An 18,760-nucleotide genomic window follows, 5' to 3' on the forward strand; every position below is an offset into this window, starting at 1 on the left:
ATCAATCAATTGTTTATTCAGATAATGGAAACAACATTTTTGCCCAACAATCACATGTGAACTCCTCTAACTCTAACTGGAGCCAGGCAGCAAGAATGAAAATAAAATCTAATATACGCATATTGGTAACTGAGTTTATGAGTACAAAATGCATGAACAAAAAGGAGAAGAACAAAAGAAAGAGAATACACAAATAAATGGGGCCCCAAAACCTAAAGAACAATGTTAAAATCACTCAAGAAAAAGTCAGGGGCGTACTAAAGTTCTGGGGTTTCTTCCTTGGGATAAACGTCTGTAAAAAGTTCATGGCAATCACAATCTACTAAAGTGGTGGACACACTGACTGACCTAGCCCTCCATTAGCCACGCTGGTAGTTTGGCTAAAAATATAATACTAATGCAACAGTCTTGAATTCAACTTTACCGTTCATTTTGTGTGTGTGTGTTTATCGGCAAGGGCAAGGCACTTCCGCTATTTGCCAAAGGCCCTGTGTCATATGGAATAACAGTGTCTCAGCCATGTGGCTACAGTCTTTCCTGAGAGACCCTATTTCTGGCACTACTATATTACTGTATAGCAACTACCATTACTGCAAGTAGAATGTGCCATTTTGCCAGTCTGACCCATCTTTGCCAGAAAGACACACAAAAGCCACAATTAAAAAAAAAAGCAATATTAAGTTCAAGGCTATAGTTCACAAGGTTAATTTATTGTTAGTGCACCGTGAAAGATACCTCATAATGGAACATTTGAACACAAACCCATAACTAGTGTAAATCCTTCCGATTTACCCTCACTAGCCACTCTCAGTTCATATTTAATACGCTAAAGTCACTTGGATTGAATTAATATGGATTTATTTTTAAATAGGTTTCAGTCAAGTCAAAACTGTATATAAAACAATGCTATAAAGCCACATTATGTGTTTTTTTGTAAATTGACCATACTGCTTTTCATTGCTCGTTATAAACTTTGTGGAAACCTAAGTATTATGGCTAAAAATGTTATTCAGTAACTTACACAATGTATATATCTAGCATGAGTGTGGGAATTAGAATAAGAAAGATGCCCAATTTAGCATTTTAAGACACCTCAAGACATGATGGGAACTTGGCTTGGGTCACAAAGAGCATTTATTTATTACGCAACAGAAAGCTTGAACTACACACCAACTGCACTGCAACGTGCAGTTGTTGACTGACTTCATACTCACTGTCAACACACCCTCTCTAACTTTTGCCTCTTATTCTCAACCGCACTTGCTTGCATAACACACAGAACTCACAAAGTAAATCCATATAGAAGTTTGCTACTTGTGTAACACACTTAAGCTTATAAAACATCTTCATTATTTGTTGTTGAGGCTTACTCCCAGTGGAGAGTCCATTTTAAGCCTGGTGGGACGTGGAGCTTGCTATTCACCGGTGGAAACCATACGCTGAGTAGTAATCCCAGTTACTAGTAAATGTACCTTTCACATGAAAAATCATCAGAGTGCTACTTTAACTTTTATTTTCTTTATCACTTCTTGTTATAGTGGAGCACAAACTGTCAATTTGATGCATAATCTACTCAACACTGTTCCACTAATTGAAGAAAGTATGTTGATCAAAATGTACAAGCATAATATTTGATTATATAATGTTGAGCCATGTGTTTGAGCTTATTTATTAGTTTATGTAATTGGTTGTTTCTTTGTCCACCGATTTACATCACACTGCATGCGCCTTTATTCTGTTTGTGAGCAGGAACATAATAACATCATTTATTTCACTAGTAATCTCTCAGCACAATGATAGAGCATCTGTGATCCAAATGATATCTAATTCAAGGACTTCTTATTCACTTGCTAAATTGCATCTGTGACACACAATAAAGAAGGTGTGTGTTGCATGCTCATTTACATAAGCTTCTGGCCTTGATGGGGTTAATATTACTATTAATATTCAGGCTATTAAAAAACCACTCAACCATCCCCATGCACTGAATGTCAACAAAGAGATAATACCTCATCAAAAGCTGTAAGTCCTTTATTATGTTACGTGATACTTTCTTGGTTGATTCCAATTATGTAAGACTTCATGGTTTGGAACAGATAGATAATATATATTTAAGTAGAGTATGACACACAAACACTCATGATTCATCTCTGCAAATGAAGGTGTTCTCTTGTTTTTATTGTCAAAGCTGTTGTAGATGGCTGCTCAGATGCTTTTTTATGAACTTCACTTGTGTAATATAAATGACTCAAGTTATGTTATGGCCATAAGCTGTTAGCTTGTGTCCATACTGTCTCTCTGGAAGACAGTCCACATTAACTCATTGGATGTTAATATCTAAAGTCGTTAGAACAATGCATTTTCCTAGGTGACATATCAAGGCAAGGCAAGTTTATTTATATAGCACCTTTCAACAGAAGGCAATTCAAAGTGCTTTACAAAAATGAAAGACATTAAGAAAATGGCATTAAAAAGCAAAGATAATAAACATAAAAATACATGGATAAAAGTTACAGTGCAGTTTTTAAGATAAGAATAGTTCAATTAAAAGCAGTGGCAACAATTAAAGTCTTCAGCCTGGATTTAAAAGTAGTAAGAGTTGCAGCAGACCTGCAGGTTTCTGGTAGTTTGTTCCAGATGTTTGGAGCATAATAACTGCTCCAACAAGCCTCATCTGTATTGGACAAACATGTTTGGAAAAAACAAATACAACTTTATCTGTAACAGTTGAAGGACTGTCTAACATTTGATGCAGCCTGCTTTACCACGCGGGTTCACCCTCTTTGTTTATCAGTGACTAAACCCCGAGTAATAATCCTATAACAAAACTAAAATTGGACAACCATGTTCCTCCACCTCCTCCTGGTGCTCTAATGGCATTTGCAAGATTTAACTGGGCCCACATTTCCCCCAGATTATCTGTCTCATGCGCTGCTGTCAGGACAATTTCATTGAAAAGATTTTGAATGTATACTTCTTCTTTTTTTTGCAGGGTTTGTACGTTTCCTCGAGGGCTACTACATTGTGTTGATCACCAAGCGCAGAAAGATGGCGGACATCGGCGGCCACTCCATCTACAAAATTGAAGACACCAGCATGATCTACATCCCCAATGACTCGGTCAGGGTTTCACACCCTGATGAAGCAAGGTACTTTTTTTTAAATGATCTCCCATATATTCATTCATACACTAGTACCTTATTTTTACACTCACTGGACTACTTTTATTCAAGAAATGGTAATATATTTGTTGGATGCTATTTTGCTAAATCACGCTTTATTTTCATGTGCTGTGATTGTCTTCCTAAGTGTTTGTGCTCGCGTCTTGCTCCTCTTTACTTTAATCTGCTAGATATTTAATATTTTCTTCTTATATTTAAATAAGAACCACTTTTACATAGATGTTGCAACAGAAATGTTACAATGTTGGATCCACTAAGATTTCTGTAACACTTTCAACACTACAAATCAGATTTCAATGCCTTCAGATGAATGAAGCAGCAGCAGCAACACATAAAACAAGCAGAGAAAGATCTGGTTGCATATATTATCTTAATCATTACAATTATACCTATAGATTCGCTATACAAATGCTTTTTTCTGGTACTTTTTTAGATGTGTGCACGACTGACATCGTTTTTGCTCTCCTAGATATGTGCGGATCTTTCAGAACGTAGATTTATCCAGCAACTTCTACTTCAGGTAAGACACATACTCAGTCCACACAGTATTTGTTATTATCACTAACTCATTAATATACATCAAATAGAACGTTTTGAAGGATATTTTGAAGGATATACCACATAAGTTAATGTATTACCTATATTTTGGAGAAGGTTGGGCTATAATAAAGCCACAAGGATTTTTGATGTCCAGATCTCAGATAAATACTAGCAATATTTTAAAATTGCTTTAATTTTCCTGTTTCCTCTCTAGAAGCGTGCCCTTTTGTTGTATTTATAGGAGTCTATGTTAGTATAAAATTGTGAAGTGGTGCAAAAATAACCTTGTATTGATCGAAAAATGAGGAAAATTACATTTTAGACTTTTTGTTACATTACATTACATTTAGCTGACGCTTTTATCCAAAGTGACTTACAATAAGTACATTCGACCAGGAAGACACAACCTTGAAGAAAACAGAATCATATAAGTACATCAGGTTTCATAGAGCCAAACATTTCAAGTGCTACTCAACTGGCTTTAGATAAGCCAGTCCTTTATTAGTATATAAGTGCTTTGTTAATAAATCTATCGCTCGAAGTGGAGTCGAAAGAGATGAGTTTTCAGTTTGTTCCATTTTTAGATTAAGTTGTCATCTTGTACATGCATATTTTTTCTAACAAAAGCTAGCACAATTTGTCACAACTCAGTCTGGTCTGACATACACATCTCTGTAGCGTTGCTCAGTGTTAAATTCACCCTTAGACAGTACAGACTGTACACTTTATATGATATACTGTTGTGCCCTACAGCTACAGCTATGACCTGAGCCATTCGCTGCAGTACAACCTGACTCTGCTGCAGAGGCCTTATGAACTGTGGACGTCACCAACTCTCCCCGCTGAGGAAGAGGTTCAGACCCAGAGCAAGAACGACGGCTTTGACATATTTGAAGATGAGGGTCTGCCTACTCAAGGTGAGTGGCTGTAAAGGAATAGCCCTTATATTCGTTGACATTTATCTATTTACTGCCAATTCGACTGTTTTATTGTCATTGAAGTCCATTGAAAATAACTTCATTTGTGGCTTATGTGTTCTTCCATTATTATATATCTATTGTAATACCTTAACACAAACTTAATACATGTTTCTAAATAGATCTTGTTCCACTTTTTATTTGTCACTTTCTAACAGATTATTTGTTCTGACCCCTTTTCAGTAAAATAATGCCGAGGTTTTTTGTGTTCCTTTTCTTCCTCCACAGTGGTGTATGGCCTCCAGAACGAGCCGTACTACAAGTACGTCTGGAATGGAAAGCTGCTGGAACATGTCAAGGACATCGTGCATCATGACTGGCTCATGTATATTATCCACGGCTTTTGTGGCCAGTCCAGTATCCTTTGAGCATTGCAGAATTCGTCAGCTGTTGATTTTATGTGCATGGGTTTTTTTGTATTGCCATGATCAACTTGTTTCTTTGGGTTTTAAAAGAAACTAAAACAAATGAGCAAAACTAACTGCCTGTATCTTGTTAGGACTCAGCTATCTCTCACATTGTTGTTATTTGTCGGCACTCCCCCTCATCTCGAACTGCAATCAGCCTCTTTCAAAGCACGTGGGTTATACTCTGAGTGTGTGATTCACCACTAAACTGCAGAAGCAATTTGTGTTTGTGCTTATGGATTTATCAAAGCAAGTGTTATAATCAAGCAATGGTTTTGGTCATCAAAGACTGGCAGTTTTATAATCACAACATCTGTTATCTGTAGGGAAAAAGCAGCAACATTGTTAATAATTAATCAGATAAACCACATGGTATTTTTATCAAAACAAATCCTGTGTTTGTACCATAGACTGTATATATAAGGTTTGTACATGCATACACAAATGATGTTGGCGTCTTTCAATTCGGTGCTTCTATGGATCTAACTAAATCTGCATACCGTGGTTATTAGTATTACGCTCCAAGTGAATAATATCCTCTGCTTTTTGAGAAGCTGTAGTATTGATGCATGGGTTACTGCTGCAGAGTAGTGGCTTGAGTCTAGACTAGAACTGAGTCAACAGTTTGATTTATTATAGTCAAAGTCTGCCTTAGGTTTCAGATCCCAATCATTTACCTTCAAGTCTCCTTTGCATAAATCACATTAGGAGTATAAAATATGTAGTTTTTTTGTCTCAGGTCAAAATAAGTTAGTCTTTCAGCAGTTTATTTTAATGAGTTTATATTATAATTACAGTTTTTGAGCTGCAGTAGCCAGATAATCCAAACTGCATTTACAGTCAGTACTGCTATCAACAATTGTCTGGCAGCATGCTGCCACTGAGACATTGTGTGGGCGCTTTACAGTGGAGATGGTTCCTGGAAACTGTTTGGCCTTCATTGCGTTTTTTATGAGCATGAGAGAAAGGATGTGTGCAATAAGAGGAGACTTGGCAGATATATACAAACAATTAGACAAGATTTCTTTTATTTTTTGGGAAAAAGTGGCAGATCAAAGGGAGACATTGGGCCTCGTTAAATATCACTCAGCAATTGTCAGGCTGATAAAAAACTTCAGTCCTAAATGTTCATCGAGTAGATAAGAATGCTACTTATGTGTGCACATGAAACGCAACTAATAAAAAAGTGGATATTCCACAAAAGTAGGTAAATAAAATGGCTATTATTACTTTGTGCATACAAATGCACAACAAATAGTCATTTTTAAAAGAGGTAAAGCCAAAAGTATTAAGGGGAATAGAAAAATAAACGCATTTAGAATGATTAGACCTGATGATGTGAATATAAAGTATGTGTGTTTTTAAAAGAGAAGTGATTGCGTCATGCTGTCAATGTTGTATCGTTATTAATATTCCTTTACCCACCAACCACAGAGCTTCTGATATATGGCCGACCGGTTCACATCACCCTCATTGCCAGGCGTTCCAGTAAATTTGCCGGGACCCGCTTCCTCAAAAGAGGAGCCAACTGCGAGGTACAGCGGTTGCCGAGGCAACAGGGAAGAATAGATAGCGGAGGCAGGGCTGAGGTCCAACGGGATGATTGAGATGACTCAGGGTGATCACGGGGTTTATTTGACCCGCTGCCTCTTCCTTGAGTGCCTGTGGGTGTGCTGTGGGAGGGACTTAATGCACCAAAACATACATTTCCTGCTATCCTGATATATGGTTCGGTTTCCTACTATTCTGTTCAATGCCATATAAGTACAGTAGCTCTTATCCAAATGGAAATTATCTTTCATTATAGCATAATGTTCAACTTTCCTTCGTCACAACAGACAGTTTGTCATGTATAGTGCAGGAAAAGCACATGTGTAGTTAATATTGTAAGGGATGTTCAATTCCCCAGGAGGATCCACAGGCTTTGAAGCAAATATTCGTGGTCTTTGAAGCAAATATTCGTAGGCGCCACACTTCAGTCACGTGATGCCATTGGGCCCAAAAGCACAGTGGCCATTTTGTTGACGTTTGTTTAAAAGCTGAAGTTAAAAGAAGCAGAAGTTTATTATATGTTTGGGCGTTTTTGATAGTCCCACATCATCTTCTTCCACAGATCAAGATTCAGATAGCCAGGATTCTTTGAGTGAATCTAAAATTCTGTGGTCAGCGCCAGCTGCCGAATAAGTCATGTAATTTAAAGGAAAGCTCCTAATGACGTTGTTTTTTTGTGCTATTGTTTACTCAACCTTGGGCTTTGTTTTCTTAGTTTTTTTTCTTTTTGCTTCCAGGGGGATGTGGCAAACGAAGTTGAGACAGAGCAGATCGTCAATGACGCGGCGGTTATGTCTTTCACCGCAGGAAGTTACTCCTCCTATGTCCAGGTGCGAGGTTCCGTCCCGCTCTACTGGTCACAGGACATTTCCACCATGATGCCAAAACCCCCAATACGATGTAAGACTCCTGCATTACCCATTCAATTGTATATTTTCCTAAATATTTGTATCATGGCTTGGTTTGTTTATTGGCTTTTTGGATTGTTTGTAGTGGGGTGGTACTAATCCAAAGGCATGTATACTTACCTAAAGTCTGGGCAGAGAGGAGTACAGCCACAGGAGCTAAACAATGTAATGTGCTGTGGATAAGGGAGAAGCTAAACATATTTAAGATGACTTATATAATACATTGCAATGTAATTACACACTATATTAAGAGAGCCCTTACGAATGGGACCTGAAACCATTATATTTCAAGGTAAAAAAGTACAGATATTCAAATTATAGTGTACACTTTAGCTGTTATTATGATATTGATTGTATTTATTTTGGTTCTAAAAACAGTTGTGCTGCTGCCCCCATTCACAGTATTACATCGCTATGCTTCTGTGCAGTCACTCCTGTCTACTTTTCTAAACTAGGGGTTAGCTGAACTCCATCTACTGTAAGTAATACACTGACTATGGATAGGAACCTTGAACAACCCTACTTCAAACAATCCAAACCACCTCTTTAAGGTGCACATCATCTGCTCTTTAATGGAGAATATGGAGAGTTGGCAAAGCTGCTCAGGCTTTAAAGGAAAATCTTTCTCTCATCCACTTTTCTCTGTAGCATAAATAAAGATTATAGGTATATGTTCTAAGAGAGAGCAGGTATTTAACTGTTTAAGTTGATAATGCACATTGTAAATATTCTATCAGTAGCCCAAGACCAGAAATAACCCTGTGGGGACAAAGGAAAAGTGTAATTGGAAAAAACTGGAGATTGGCCTTAAATCAGGGCCATCCTTTTCTCCAACAGGGCTATTGATAAAATAAAAATGAGAATAAAACAGGTGAAGGCAGGACGCCCCCCCCCCCCCCCCCCGACCGGTTCATTTCTTTGTGTCCATTCCCTTCTCACAATATGAGCTGGATGAAAACACAAATCCAGGGCCAGAGGGGGGTGAACAGCTTCCTAAGTCTGATGACATTGGTGCGTTCAATGCCTGTATGAAATTGTTACAACCAGTTCGCTCTTTAATTCATCCTCAGATGGCCTTTTTTTTGGTGTGAGATAGAGACACTGAGTGTGTCCCTGAGATCCCTCTTTGAACTATCCATCCTGATCCTTAAAGACAGTCCTTATATTTCCCAGATGCACTGTCAGGGTATTTTTCACTTGGTGATTACATATAATTTGACACAGTTTTTCATTGGTATTGGTATACTCATTGACAATTCATTTTTTTCATTATGTTTCGCATGCGATTAGTATCGATCTCCTCATCTAATCATTGGCAAGAAAACAAATGGACGTATTTCCCATAACGCGTATTTTATTTTTTAAATGTTTAATCGTACTTACACTGGTGCTCTGCTTTTTAACTCCTAGAGTGACACACAATCTAAAGCTAAATAAAACGCATGTCTGATTTTTCCTCAAAGACCTTTGGAGCTTTAAAAATTAAAAAAACAGATGCAGACAGGTTATGTGATACTACCGATTGACTTACATCTGTTAAGACGAATCTAGGTCAGTGTGTGAATTCGACCTCATCCCATCTTGTGTCACCCTCTTGGTGCCTGAGATAGCTCACTGTTATACAAGTGTATAAACTATATATATATATATAATGTCTTCATGGTGGCCCGGAAGTGCTCAAATGTCCTGGTCGTGCAGGAGATGACCTGGAGCCTCATTTATAAAGCCTTGCGTAGGATTCACGTGGGAAGGTTGCATACGTAGGACAAAGCAAATAAATAAGCACAGACATTTTCCAATTCATAAAACACTGCGTACCGGCGTAGGACTTGCGTGCGGCACGTCCTACGCCGGTTTCCCTTTTATAAATCACAATCAACTCGAAATGCGGCGCAGCTTTTGCGGGCTTCACGTAACGCCCATATTTGCCTACAAATAGTCAAAGAAACGCCCCGTATTAATATTCATTTTGACTGGCTGCATGAAGAAGATCGCAGGAAATGATGACAGAACAGCTAAAAAAGACATTTCACACCGTGTCAGATGTTGGTTCTTTTGGGGAGGTGGAGACAAATCACATTGTTTGGTGGATGCAGTTTGAACCAGAGTAGCAGCATGGAGGTCGGATCGTCACCAAAACAAATAAATAAGTGGTTCGAAAAAAGTGAATGACAAAATACACATAACCTTCCTCAGGCAGTGTGTCTGTGTTTGTGCCGGGGACAGGAGACCCCCCATGATAAGCAACTGTAAGAAAGTATCGGGGGATCCCTGCGGAGTGGAGTCTATTCATTTTATTTATTTTTATTTGGTGGTTTGTGTTCCAGCTGTTGATCAGCTGAGCGCAGTGTCTCCACTGCAGCAACTCTATCCACCAGCTAAAGGAAATAAAACTAATGTGTTGTGTTATATCAGCTGCCAAATCTACCAAATATATGGTGTTCTATAGTTTCCATACCTCCTGTGTTTTATGCGGGTCTTAGCAAACGGCATGAAACATGATTAAACATGATAGTATATAAAACCATGCTCGTATCTATACAACCTATAGAAATACAAAACGGCCTCAGTTTAGACGTAATTCTGTCCTTTTGCTTACAGCATCATTTATGAGAATACATTATTATATATTAAGACAAGATATTCGAGGTGGTTTTAAGTAACATATCCGTATATATTTTTTCTCCAAGTTAGGTTTTTGTGTGCACTGAGGAGTCTCAAACAGGCGTTTGTTTAATCATTTTAAGATTGCCTTCCATCAATGTTTGCGAATTAATTCTTCATATATGATACATGAGAGGTAACATTTTATTTATGGTATTATTTCCACATATTTCTCTCCATTCTTCCTTCTGCCAACGGTGTAGCAGTTTCTCGTCCCTCCCGTTTTTTTGCTTAATGCGTACGCATGGGTCAGAGTTTGCGTGGAGGACCGCACATTTTCCTGTCGAGTTTGTTTTTTATAAATCGCAAACATTGCTTAGAAACTGGCGTACGCGATATTTTGAGCGTACGCACCGTTTATAAATGAGGCCCCTGAACTTGGTTACTCTTCTTCTTCTTTAGATACCAGTGAGCCAGTCTGCCCTATTTCCTTTAATCTGTTTTCTGGCTGCTCCACTGGTCCAACATGGCTGCTGGCTGCAGGTGTTGGGCTCCACAGGAGGCATTAAACATGATGTTAAAATAAAAAAACCATTAACGATAAGCAGGGTCAACAACAGGGGGGAGGAAATACATTAGTTTGCTCAGTCTGTAGTTAAGTGTGCTGTTTGGCTGTTTCTTGAATTTCTCATATTCAGCAGACATCCAGACACAATACAATGGCATAAGATATTTCCATTTGTTTAACTATTTTATACCATGCAATATCATGAGTGCCCTATACATATTTAACACTCTTTGTGATTTCTCTTTCAGTGGACCAAGCCGACCCATACGCCCATGTAGCTGCCCTCCATTTTGACCAGATGCTGCAGCGGTTTGGCTCTCCTATCATCATCCTCAACCTGGTCAAGGTAACATGCAAAGTTATTATTAAGTATATTCTTAATAAAACTAATATATATACTAACATCACTCTAAGAGAGATGTGATGAACATTTAAATATATAACTTACTTTTAATTCGGGAATGACAATGGGTCACTAAAATAAATCATGCCAAGAGAAGGGGAATGGCTTTCAAAGAAAACAATGTTTTATTGGGGAATTGTTTCCTTGGTAACTGAAACTAAAACATGGGGTACTCACTATTGTCATTGGAGCGATGGCCAGCAAAAGTCTGATTAATAAGATCTAGGTAGTGAGATATTTAAGTTTTCTTCAGAAAGACTGGCTTTTAAGTGTGAGTATTATGTAAGATATATTTGTAAAATCACCAAAAAGGTAGATATCTAGGGGGGTGTGAATATGCAATCAGTCAAGCACTGGATTTTTACTGGGGGGTAAGCTGTTGCTGTGGAGACTTTAATAATAATGTCAGATTTTCCCGGCAGTTGCTGCTTACCTGGCGTTGACATGGTAACGTTTAATAATCTTGGTCTGCTTTGCCCTTAAAACACATGCAGCAATGCTGAAAGGGATGAAAACACTGCACACACTCTTACCTGCACACACACAGCATACAACTTCACTGCTTATGAATTACGAAATGACAATGCAAAGTATCACTAATAAGTTACTATACGCTAATAAAATGTCATCTTATATATATATATGTTTTTATACTGAGTACAACTCCACAAGAAGAGTTGCATGAATGCATTATTCATAAGGAATAATCGCGTCTTTACATTGTTTTATCTTCTTATCCATGTGTGCAAAACTGTTAGCAATGTCCTCTCATGAACCAGTGCGCTACTACTCTTTCTTATTCACCAGCATGGACACACTCATGCAAACAGCTATTCACTCTTGGGTTTCAAGCTCATGTTGTATCACAGACTTTAGAGGTCTACACAAGCTGCGGCCATGTGATATGTGCTGGCTGGATATATACAATACACCCTCTCTCTTGTCCCATGAGACAGTAGGAGGAAGGATTTGTTAAGTAACCATGAAACCATGACAGCCCTTCTCTCAACAGTGTTGACTTGGGTCAGCATGCTGTGTCAACTCTTGGATGTTTGCATGGTTTTCTGATGGGTCCGAATGATAAGAGGAAGAAAACACATGGCCGAGCATGTGAATCGCCTTTCCTATCAGACAACTTAATTAGATTAGATTTGTTGTGACTGCCGGAGAAAATCTCTACTCTCCCCACCTACAAATTATTCATTTTTATTCAGCACCTAATCAATTAATTTTTCAAATTAATCAACAACAAAACATTTTTGCCAGAGAATCCATTCATATTTGGGAGCAACCACCAAACATAGAACCTGCCCACACAAAAGGAAGAGGAATTAAGATGAGAAAAATAAAGACGTATAAATAAAAAAAAATACACATCGCACATTTGATTTTTACGGTGTCCATGACCAGCTCCCCCCCCCCATATGTAGTACATGTGCACATGTTTCCTAGTCTTTCTTCTGTGCCTCATAAAGTGCGTGTGTGTTTGTGTGTGTGTTTGTCAGACAGTATGACACACCCATGCCAAACGAATGAGGAAATGCATCGTTAATGTGAGTGTGTTGCTTTGCCACGGCTGGATGTGTGCATGTGCAAGCTGCTAAATGATGCTTCCAAGCCCATTATCACCCAGGGAGATCAGTCATAAAGACACAATGTGAGGAGACATAACTTAATGGAGAAATGTCTTAATGGACTGTGTGACCACAGGTCAAAGAGACACACAGGGGGTGTGTGAATGCATTAACAAAAAAAGTCTTATTTATTTACAAATATTTTCTATGAATTCATTAAACATCTAGAGCTCAGAAACAATAAACCAACAGCAGTCAAACTTTTTGGATGCCCTGATGTAAACTCATTAAACATTTTTATCGGAAGATAATTAGCACTTTTTACTGTAATAAGATTCTAAATGAAACTATGAATTCACCTCCTAATCCCTCTTTGTGGCATACAATTCAATTTGCACCAATATCCCCTACAGTTACACCTATTATATTACAGTATATAACCCCACCTATCTGCATTGTCTCTCCTCAGCTCTGTGCTTTACATTTCACATAAGTCGTAGTCTGAATGGATTCTGTAAATTGTTTCTCGCAGCTCTATTTTTCAGGGTTATTGTGGAGAAGACCTGAAAGGATCTCTGTGAATGCGTTTATTACAACCAACAGATTTCTCATGTTGATCTATACTGGTGTCCTTGTTGGACTGGCTTTGTGGGTAGATTAAATCCTACATGCGATACACACATGCGTCTCTTTGTTGTGCTACAGAAACGGGAAAAAAGGAGACATGAGAGGATCCTGAGTGAAGAGCTGTACCCAGCTGTGATCAACCTAAATCAGTTTCTCCCTCCAGAAAACTGCATCGACTACATCGCCTGGGACATGGCCCGCTACACCAAGAGGTGGGGACTATAGATCTTTAAAGTCCAACAGCAGATAGGATCCTTTCTACTGAGATTTTAAAGGTTAGGAGGTTAATGCAGTATAATAACTCGTGGTGGTATCAAACTAAATGTGTGAGAGCAAAGCTGTTTGCCCGAGCTAGTGTGGAGAATGATGAGCAGCACAAAATGGCTATATTTCATCTAAATGTAAATTATTTCAGTTTTCGTTTTAAATATGGTATTGTTATCTGATATTTTCTGCCATTTTAAAACTTCCTTGAATCCTGTTAGGATCAAAGACTAAAGTTACGTCATACTCTGAACTCAGAAATGTTTAAACTTTTCCAAAAATGTTTTTCTACAGCAAAGTATTTAAAATATTCTCTTCTGATCAGTGACATAATCACTAACTAAAAAAACAAAAAAAAACTGATGGAAGATCAGTCATCCACATTGAACGTAATGGTCACGCCCCCTGTATACAGAAGCATTACTGTTCCACAGCTCCAGAAACAAAAATTTAGAAATTAAAATTCCTCATTTCTATTTCTCTTAGTAAGTTGTGCAATGTTCTGGACCGTCTGAGTATGATAGCCGAGAACGTGGTGAAGCGAACCGGTTTCTACATCAACCGCTCCGACTTCTACTGTCACACCGTCAGACCCGATGACAGGTGAGCCATTTCAGACTCCTAGCTTCAATTCAATTCAAATGACTGCATTACAATTCCATATAAAAGAGCGAGAAAGAGAAGGTGGCAAATGGTATGCCATGACATACCAGTGATATGAGAAAAAAGAGGAACAAACCATGTGCTAAACCATGCCACCATCTTTTTTCTATTTGCGTATCATGGAAGGAAAGCTACATTTTCCCTGTATTACCCTATGCCCTGTAAGGTGTCCTTGGGTGCTATGAAAGGCGCCCCCCAAATAAAATGTATTATTATTATTAAATGTTTCTATTCCTCTAATTCTGACCCCCACACTTATTGAGGCTGTTTAATTTGAAAAATGTACTCCTATGAATTCTTAATGGGAATGACGCCTAATGACCATTTTGTCTCAGAGAGTTTTCTAGATTTCCATCTGTGTACTTTGTGTTGGCCATTGCTAGCATTTCTTAATCATTTCCCCCTAACATTACCATTTTGTTACATAACCCAACGACCTCTCCATGGTAACTATGTATTACCCTTTCTTCTGCAGTCCCAATGCTATCTCACATTCTTTGTTATACACACACGCACCTCACACTCATGCACATGATCTCTCACATACACACAAATAAACATAACCCTTGTAAGTTGATGTGGTTTAATAATTATGGCACCTCTAGGCTTCATCACATCCATAAATGAGCTCATGAATTATAAGGATAATCAGATTAGAGTGTTTACATTTATGCAGTTTATGTTTCATTGATTTATCAGTAAATTATAATAAATATGCAGAATTGACAAGTGTACTTTAATGCAAAGTATTAATGTTTTTTTCTTGGTCAAGTTAATTAAAATGTATTTTGTTTCAGGTGGGGAGATTTAGGTGGACATATCACAGCCAGTGGACGGGTGCAGGTACGTCACATGGCGGAGGGGTTTGCTGTAACTTTGTGTCAGAATTCAGTTTGTCACTTAATATTCTACCCAAATTATTTAAAAAAAAACATAATGTAAACAAATTCATACTCAACAAATTAATTATGAGCAGTGAGATTTCTTGCCAAAAAACATAGCTTTTCATATGATGTTTATTTGAGAAAGGGGCTCAGCATTCATTTAGATGCAAAACTAGGCCAAAGCATATCGTTGCATAATGAGTGTTTTTCTTAGAAACCTTGATCACATATGCAGCGATGTTCTTGGAATTATCCGAGCTGTTTTCCGCAATTTAATGACCACCATTTACAGAGGGTTAATACATGGAGATGGTTACAGCTGATGCTGTGATTTCACTAATATAATTACCTTATTATTTAGTTTGTGTTTAACTACATACTGAACATACATACATTAAGTAAGTTTAATGAGTCTTTATTGTTGTAGACCGGCGTGTTGAGGACCAACTGTGTGGACTGTCTGGATCGGACCAACACCGCTCAGTTCATGGTGGGGAAGTGTGCGCTGGCCTATCAGCTTTTTGCACTGGGAATGATCGACAAACCCAGACTCCAGTTTGATACGGACTGTGTGAGGTAAAGCTCCTTTCGGTAGCATGTATTATGCCAGAGCCAATGAAAAATGTTGGTCAGTTCAGCAATATGTAAATTTTGTCTGAAAACCTAGGCTACATTATGGATTTTAATTCTCACTTATTAGGATCCCCAGTAGACTAAATCACACTTTTTGCAGTAAAAAAATCCAGAGTTACACACGACTACCCCCGTTGTCATGTATAGGGTTGCTTCTAATGATTATTTTCATTATTGATTCATCTGTAGATTCATTTATTTGATCAATAAAAATAAAAAGGTTTATAAAAAGTATTACATTTGACTGTGGAGATGTTTCATAGACTTAAATGCATCGGGGAGAAGAATCATCAGTCACATGTCTAACTTGACTTCTTTAACTGGAATTCTGATCTACTTGTACCTCTACATTAACACCCCATAATACGTTTATTTAGATCTTTGCTCATGAAACAGGAGTTTTATAAGTGTTGCACACCTCTGTTGTTTTGCAGAAGCAGAAGAAATGCATACAGCAATCACACAAACGCCACATTTTGTATAAGAATCTCTCAAAATCAAGAGAAGATTACCTTATCTAGCCTGTGTGTGTGTGTGTGTGGCCCAGGTTGTTTGAGGAGCTGTATGAGGACCATGGAGACACGTTGTCACTGCAGTACGGTGGCTCCCAGCTGGTCCACAGGGTCAAGACCTACCGCAAGATCGCTCCCTGGACACAACACTCCAAAGACATCATGCAGACCCTGTCGCGCTACTACAGCAACGCTTTCTCAGGTGCGTTACACACACACATTACACAGGTGCATAACAATGCTTTATTACACACCAGCACAGAAGTAATTAAGAAGGGACTGGAGGATTATGCATGTTACTTATCTCTTATATATGTTGTGTTACTCAATAAAACCATTTTATGCTGCTGTGTTACACCTCAAGTGTGAACGTACGTTGCACACAGTCATATTCAGCATAGTTCCCTAATGACTGTTGGCACAGTTACAGGGTGTTCAAAGCAATTTCTATGACAACTGCAAAAAGTGTTAGATTAAGAGCATTTGATTTCCGATATTGTTATCTGGAGAATTATTTTAATTATCTGGTGAGATGTTTTCTCTTTTTCAATTTGCCACTTGCATCTAATGTCTAAAAAGTCTGGATGTGTTGCTTTGTGGTGCCTGCAATTAGATGTTCTAATAACTATAAATGACACCCTTGTTTATATGTAGTCACAGCGCATCTATGGAAATGTGCATGGGTGTACACAACACTCTAGTGACTGTTCGTGGTATCTGTAGCCCTAGAAATGGAAAAGGAAGGTTGTGTGCTTTGTATTAAGTCAAGAGGGATGGCGCTGTGCTGCTTGACCTACCAAGTTAACCTCCTGTTGCTTCTCTGGCTAAGATATGCCTCAGCACTCTCTGCAAAGCACCAAAGTAGTCTATAGTAGGACAAAGACAAGCAATAGAAAATTGTAATCCAGTAGGATAAGGTAGCTGTGACCTTCCCTTCAACCATAACAACTATTTGCAAATAATGTCATTTTCATGTGCTATGAAAAACCAATTTGCTACCAAATTGAAACACTCTAAAAACGGCCTTGTATCACTCTTTAAAAGTGTTTTTTATTCAATTGAAATCAAATTAAATTGTGTTTTTATAGCGCAATGTCGCATTATTGAGTGATGGCCATAGCACCATACAAAATGAAACACTGTATCTTTTGAAAAACAAGTATATTAGCAATATAAGGAGAGTCATTTGTGATGCTTATCAGAGCATACACAGCAATCATTCCTCAGTAAATTAATGACATACACTTCAACATCCCTGACAAACACTTTTCTTTCTCACATAAACATTTTTGACACACAAACATACAGTACGCACTGAGACCAGTGAAATGTATTTTTTACTTTGTGCATATCATTCATAATAACATGTTGTGAGACATTGCTTCTGTGAATTATTTCTGATGCATGTCTACATTGAAGTTAAAAGCTAATCCATAATCGCCAAGAGGAAAGGCGAGGTATCAGGCTTTAATACAGCCAATTTTGTTTTGAATTATTTTAATTATATTGGAGCAGCACAGGGCTTCACAGGGGATGGATGGCACTCAAAGTAGGCAACATTGAAAACATGTGCCATGTGCTGAACAACAAATGAAACATTACACAGAACAGAATTTTTTTAATACAAGCACATTGTCCAGAAGTGGTTCGGAGAGATTTTACTGACAATGCATTCAATACTTTTTTATATTGAAGATTTCATACATAATGACATTCAACATAATGTGCTCAAGAGAAAAAAATCATAAAACAAGTATAAACTCTCTGGAAATAATTGCTTTTTAACAAACAATAAGGCTTACAAATATTTGGTATTTCTGCTTGAACAATGACTAAACCAGGGGTGGGGAACCTTTTTCCTCTCAAGGGCCATTTCAATTTTTACAATATCCTCAGAGGGCCGTACAAATTATTGACCTCTGCTTAAAAAAAAAAAAATCACAGCCCATTCATTTCATTCTGTGCAAAGAAAAAGCAACCTCTTAATCCAGATATCTGCATGCACCACGGTGTGGCGTGACCACCAAAACAGAAAGATATGGACACAAGATGTGTGCCAATGTATTTAGTTTCCAACCATGTGAACATGATTTAAGTGGGGGGGGACCTCACCTCCTCTAGGGGGGTCCGGGGGGCATGCTCCCCCGGGAAGATTTTTTTTTAAATGTTGAAGTTAAAAGCATCAATCTGGTGCACTTTGAGAGCAACATTAGGAGATCTATGGATACATCTCTCAACACCCATATGAAACAGAACTGGAAGCAGATTTATTTTTCTTTATGAATATTTGACAAATCACTCTCCTTTCAAACTGTATTCTTCTTTATTAATAACAACTTTTTTTACTGTCATATAGTATTTTATACCTGTTTACTTTATTCTCTTATTTTTTTTATAACTATAATGATCATATAAAGATGTGCCTTTACCTCACTGGTTGTAGAAAAAGCTTCTTATATTCGT

General features: G+C 37.9%; 1 protein-coding gene across 1 annotated transcript in view; it reads left to right on the plus strand.

Moving 5' to 3' along the window:
- The window catches only part of fig4a (FIG4 phosphoinositide 5-phosphatase a), a 50,341-nt gene that overhangs the window by 4,798 nt on the left and 26,783 nt on the right, over window positions 1-18,760 (plus strand). Inside the window, exons 5-16 of the mRNA XM_034202739.1 lie at window positions 2,993-3,149; window positions 3,652-3,702; window positions 4,476-4,639; window positions 4,928-5,056; window positions 6,541-6,641; window positions 7,395-7,557; window positions 10,986-11,083; window positions 13,420-13,553; window positions 14,092-14,208; window positions 15,066-15,111; window positions 15,580-15,728; window positions 16,333-16,499. Of these exons, the coding sequence (XP_034058630.1) occupies window positions 2,993-3,149; window positions 3,652-3,702; window positions 4,476-4,639; window positions 4,928-5,056; window positions 6,541-6,641; window positions 7,395-7,557; window positions 10,986-11,083; window positions 13,420-13,553; window positions 14,092-14,208; window positions 15,066-15,111; window positions 15,580-15,728; window positions 16,333-16,499 (1,476 nt within the window). The remainder of the gene's footprint in view (window positions 1-2,992; window positions 3,150-3,651; window positions 3,703-4,475; window positions 4,640-4,927; window positions 5,057-6,540; window positions 6,642-7,394; window positions 7,558-10,985; window positions 11,084-13,419; window positions 13,554-14,091; window positions 14,209-15,065; window positions 15,112-15,579; window positions 15,729-16,332; window positions 16,500-18,760) is intronic.

Source organism: Gymnodraco acuticeps, unplaced genomic scaffold, assembly GCF_902827175.1.
Source record: "Gymnodraco acuticeps unplaced genomic scaffold, fGymAcu1.1, whole genome shotgun sequence".
NCBI classification, from domain to species: Eukaryota; Metazoa; Chordata; class Actinopteri; order Perciformes; family Bathydraconidae; genus Gymnodraco; species Gymnodraco acuticeps.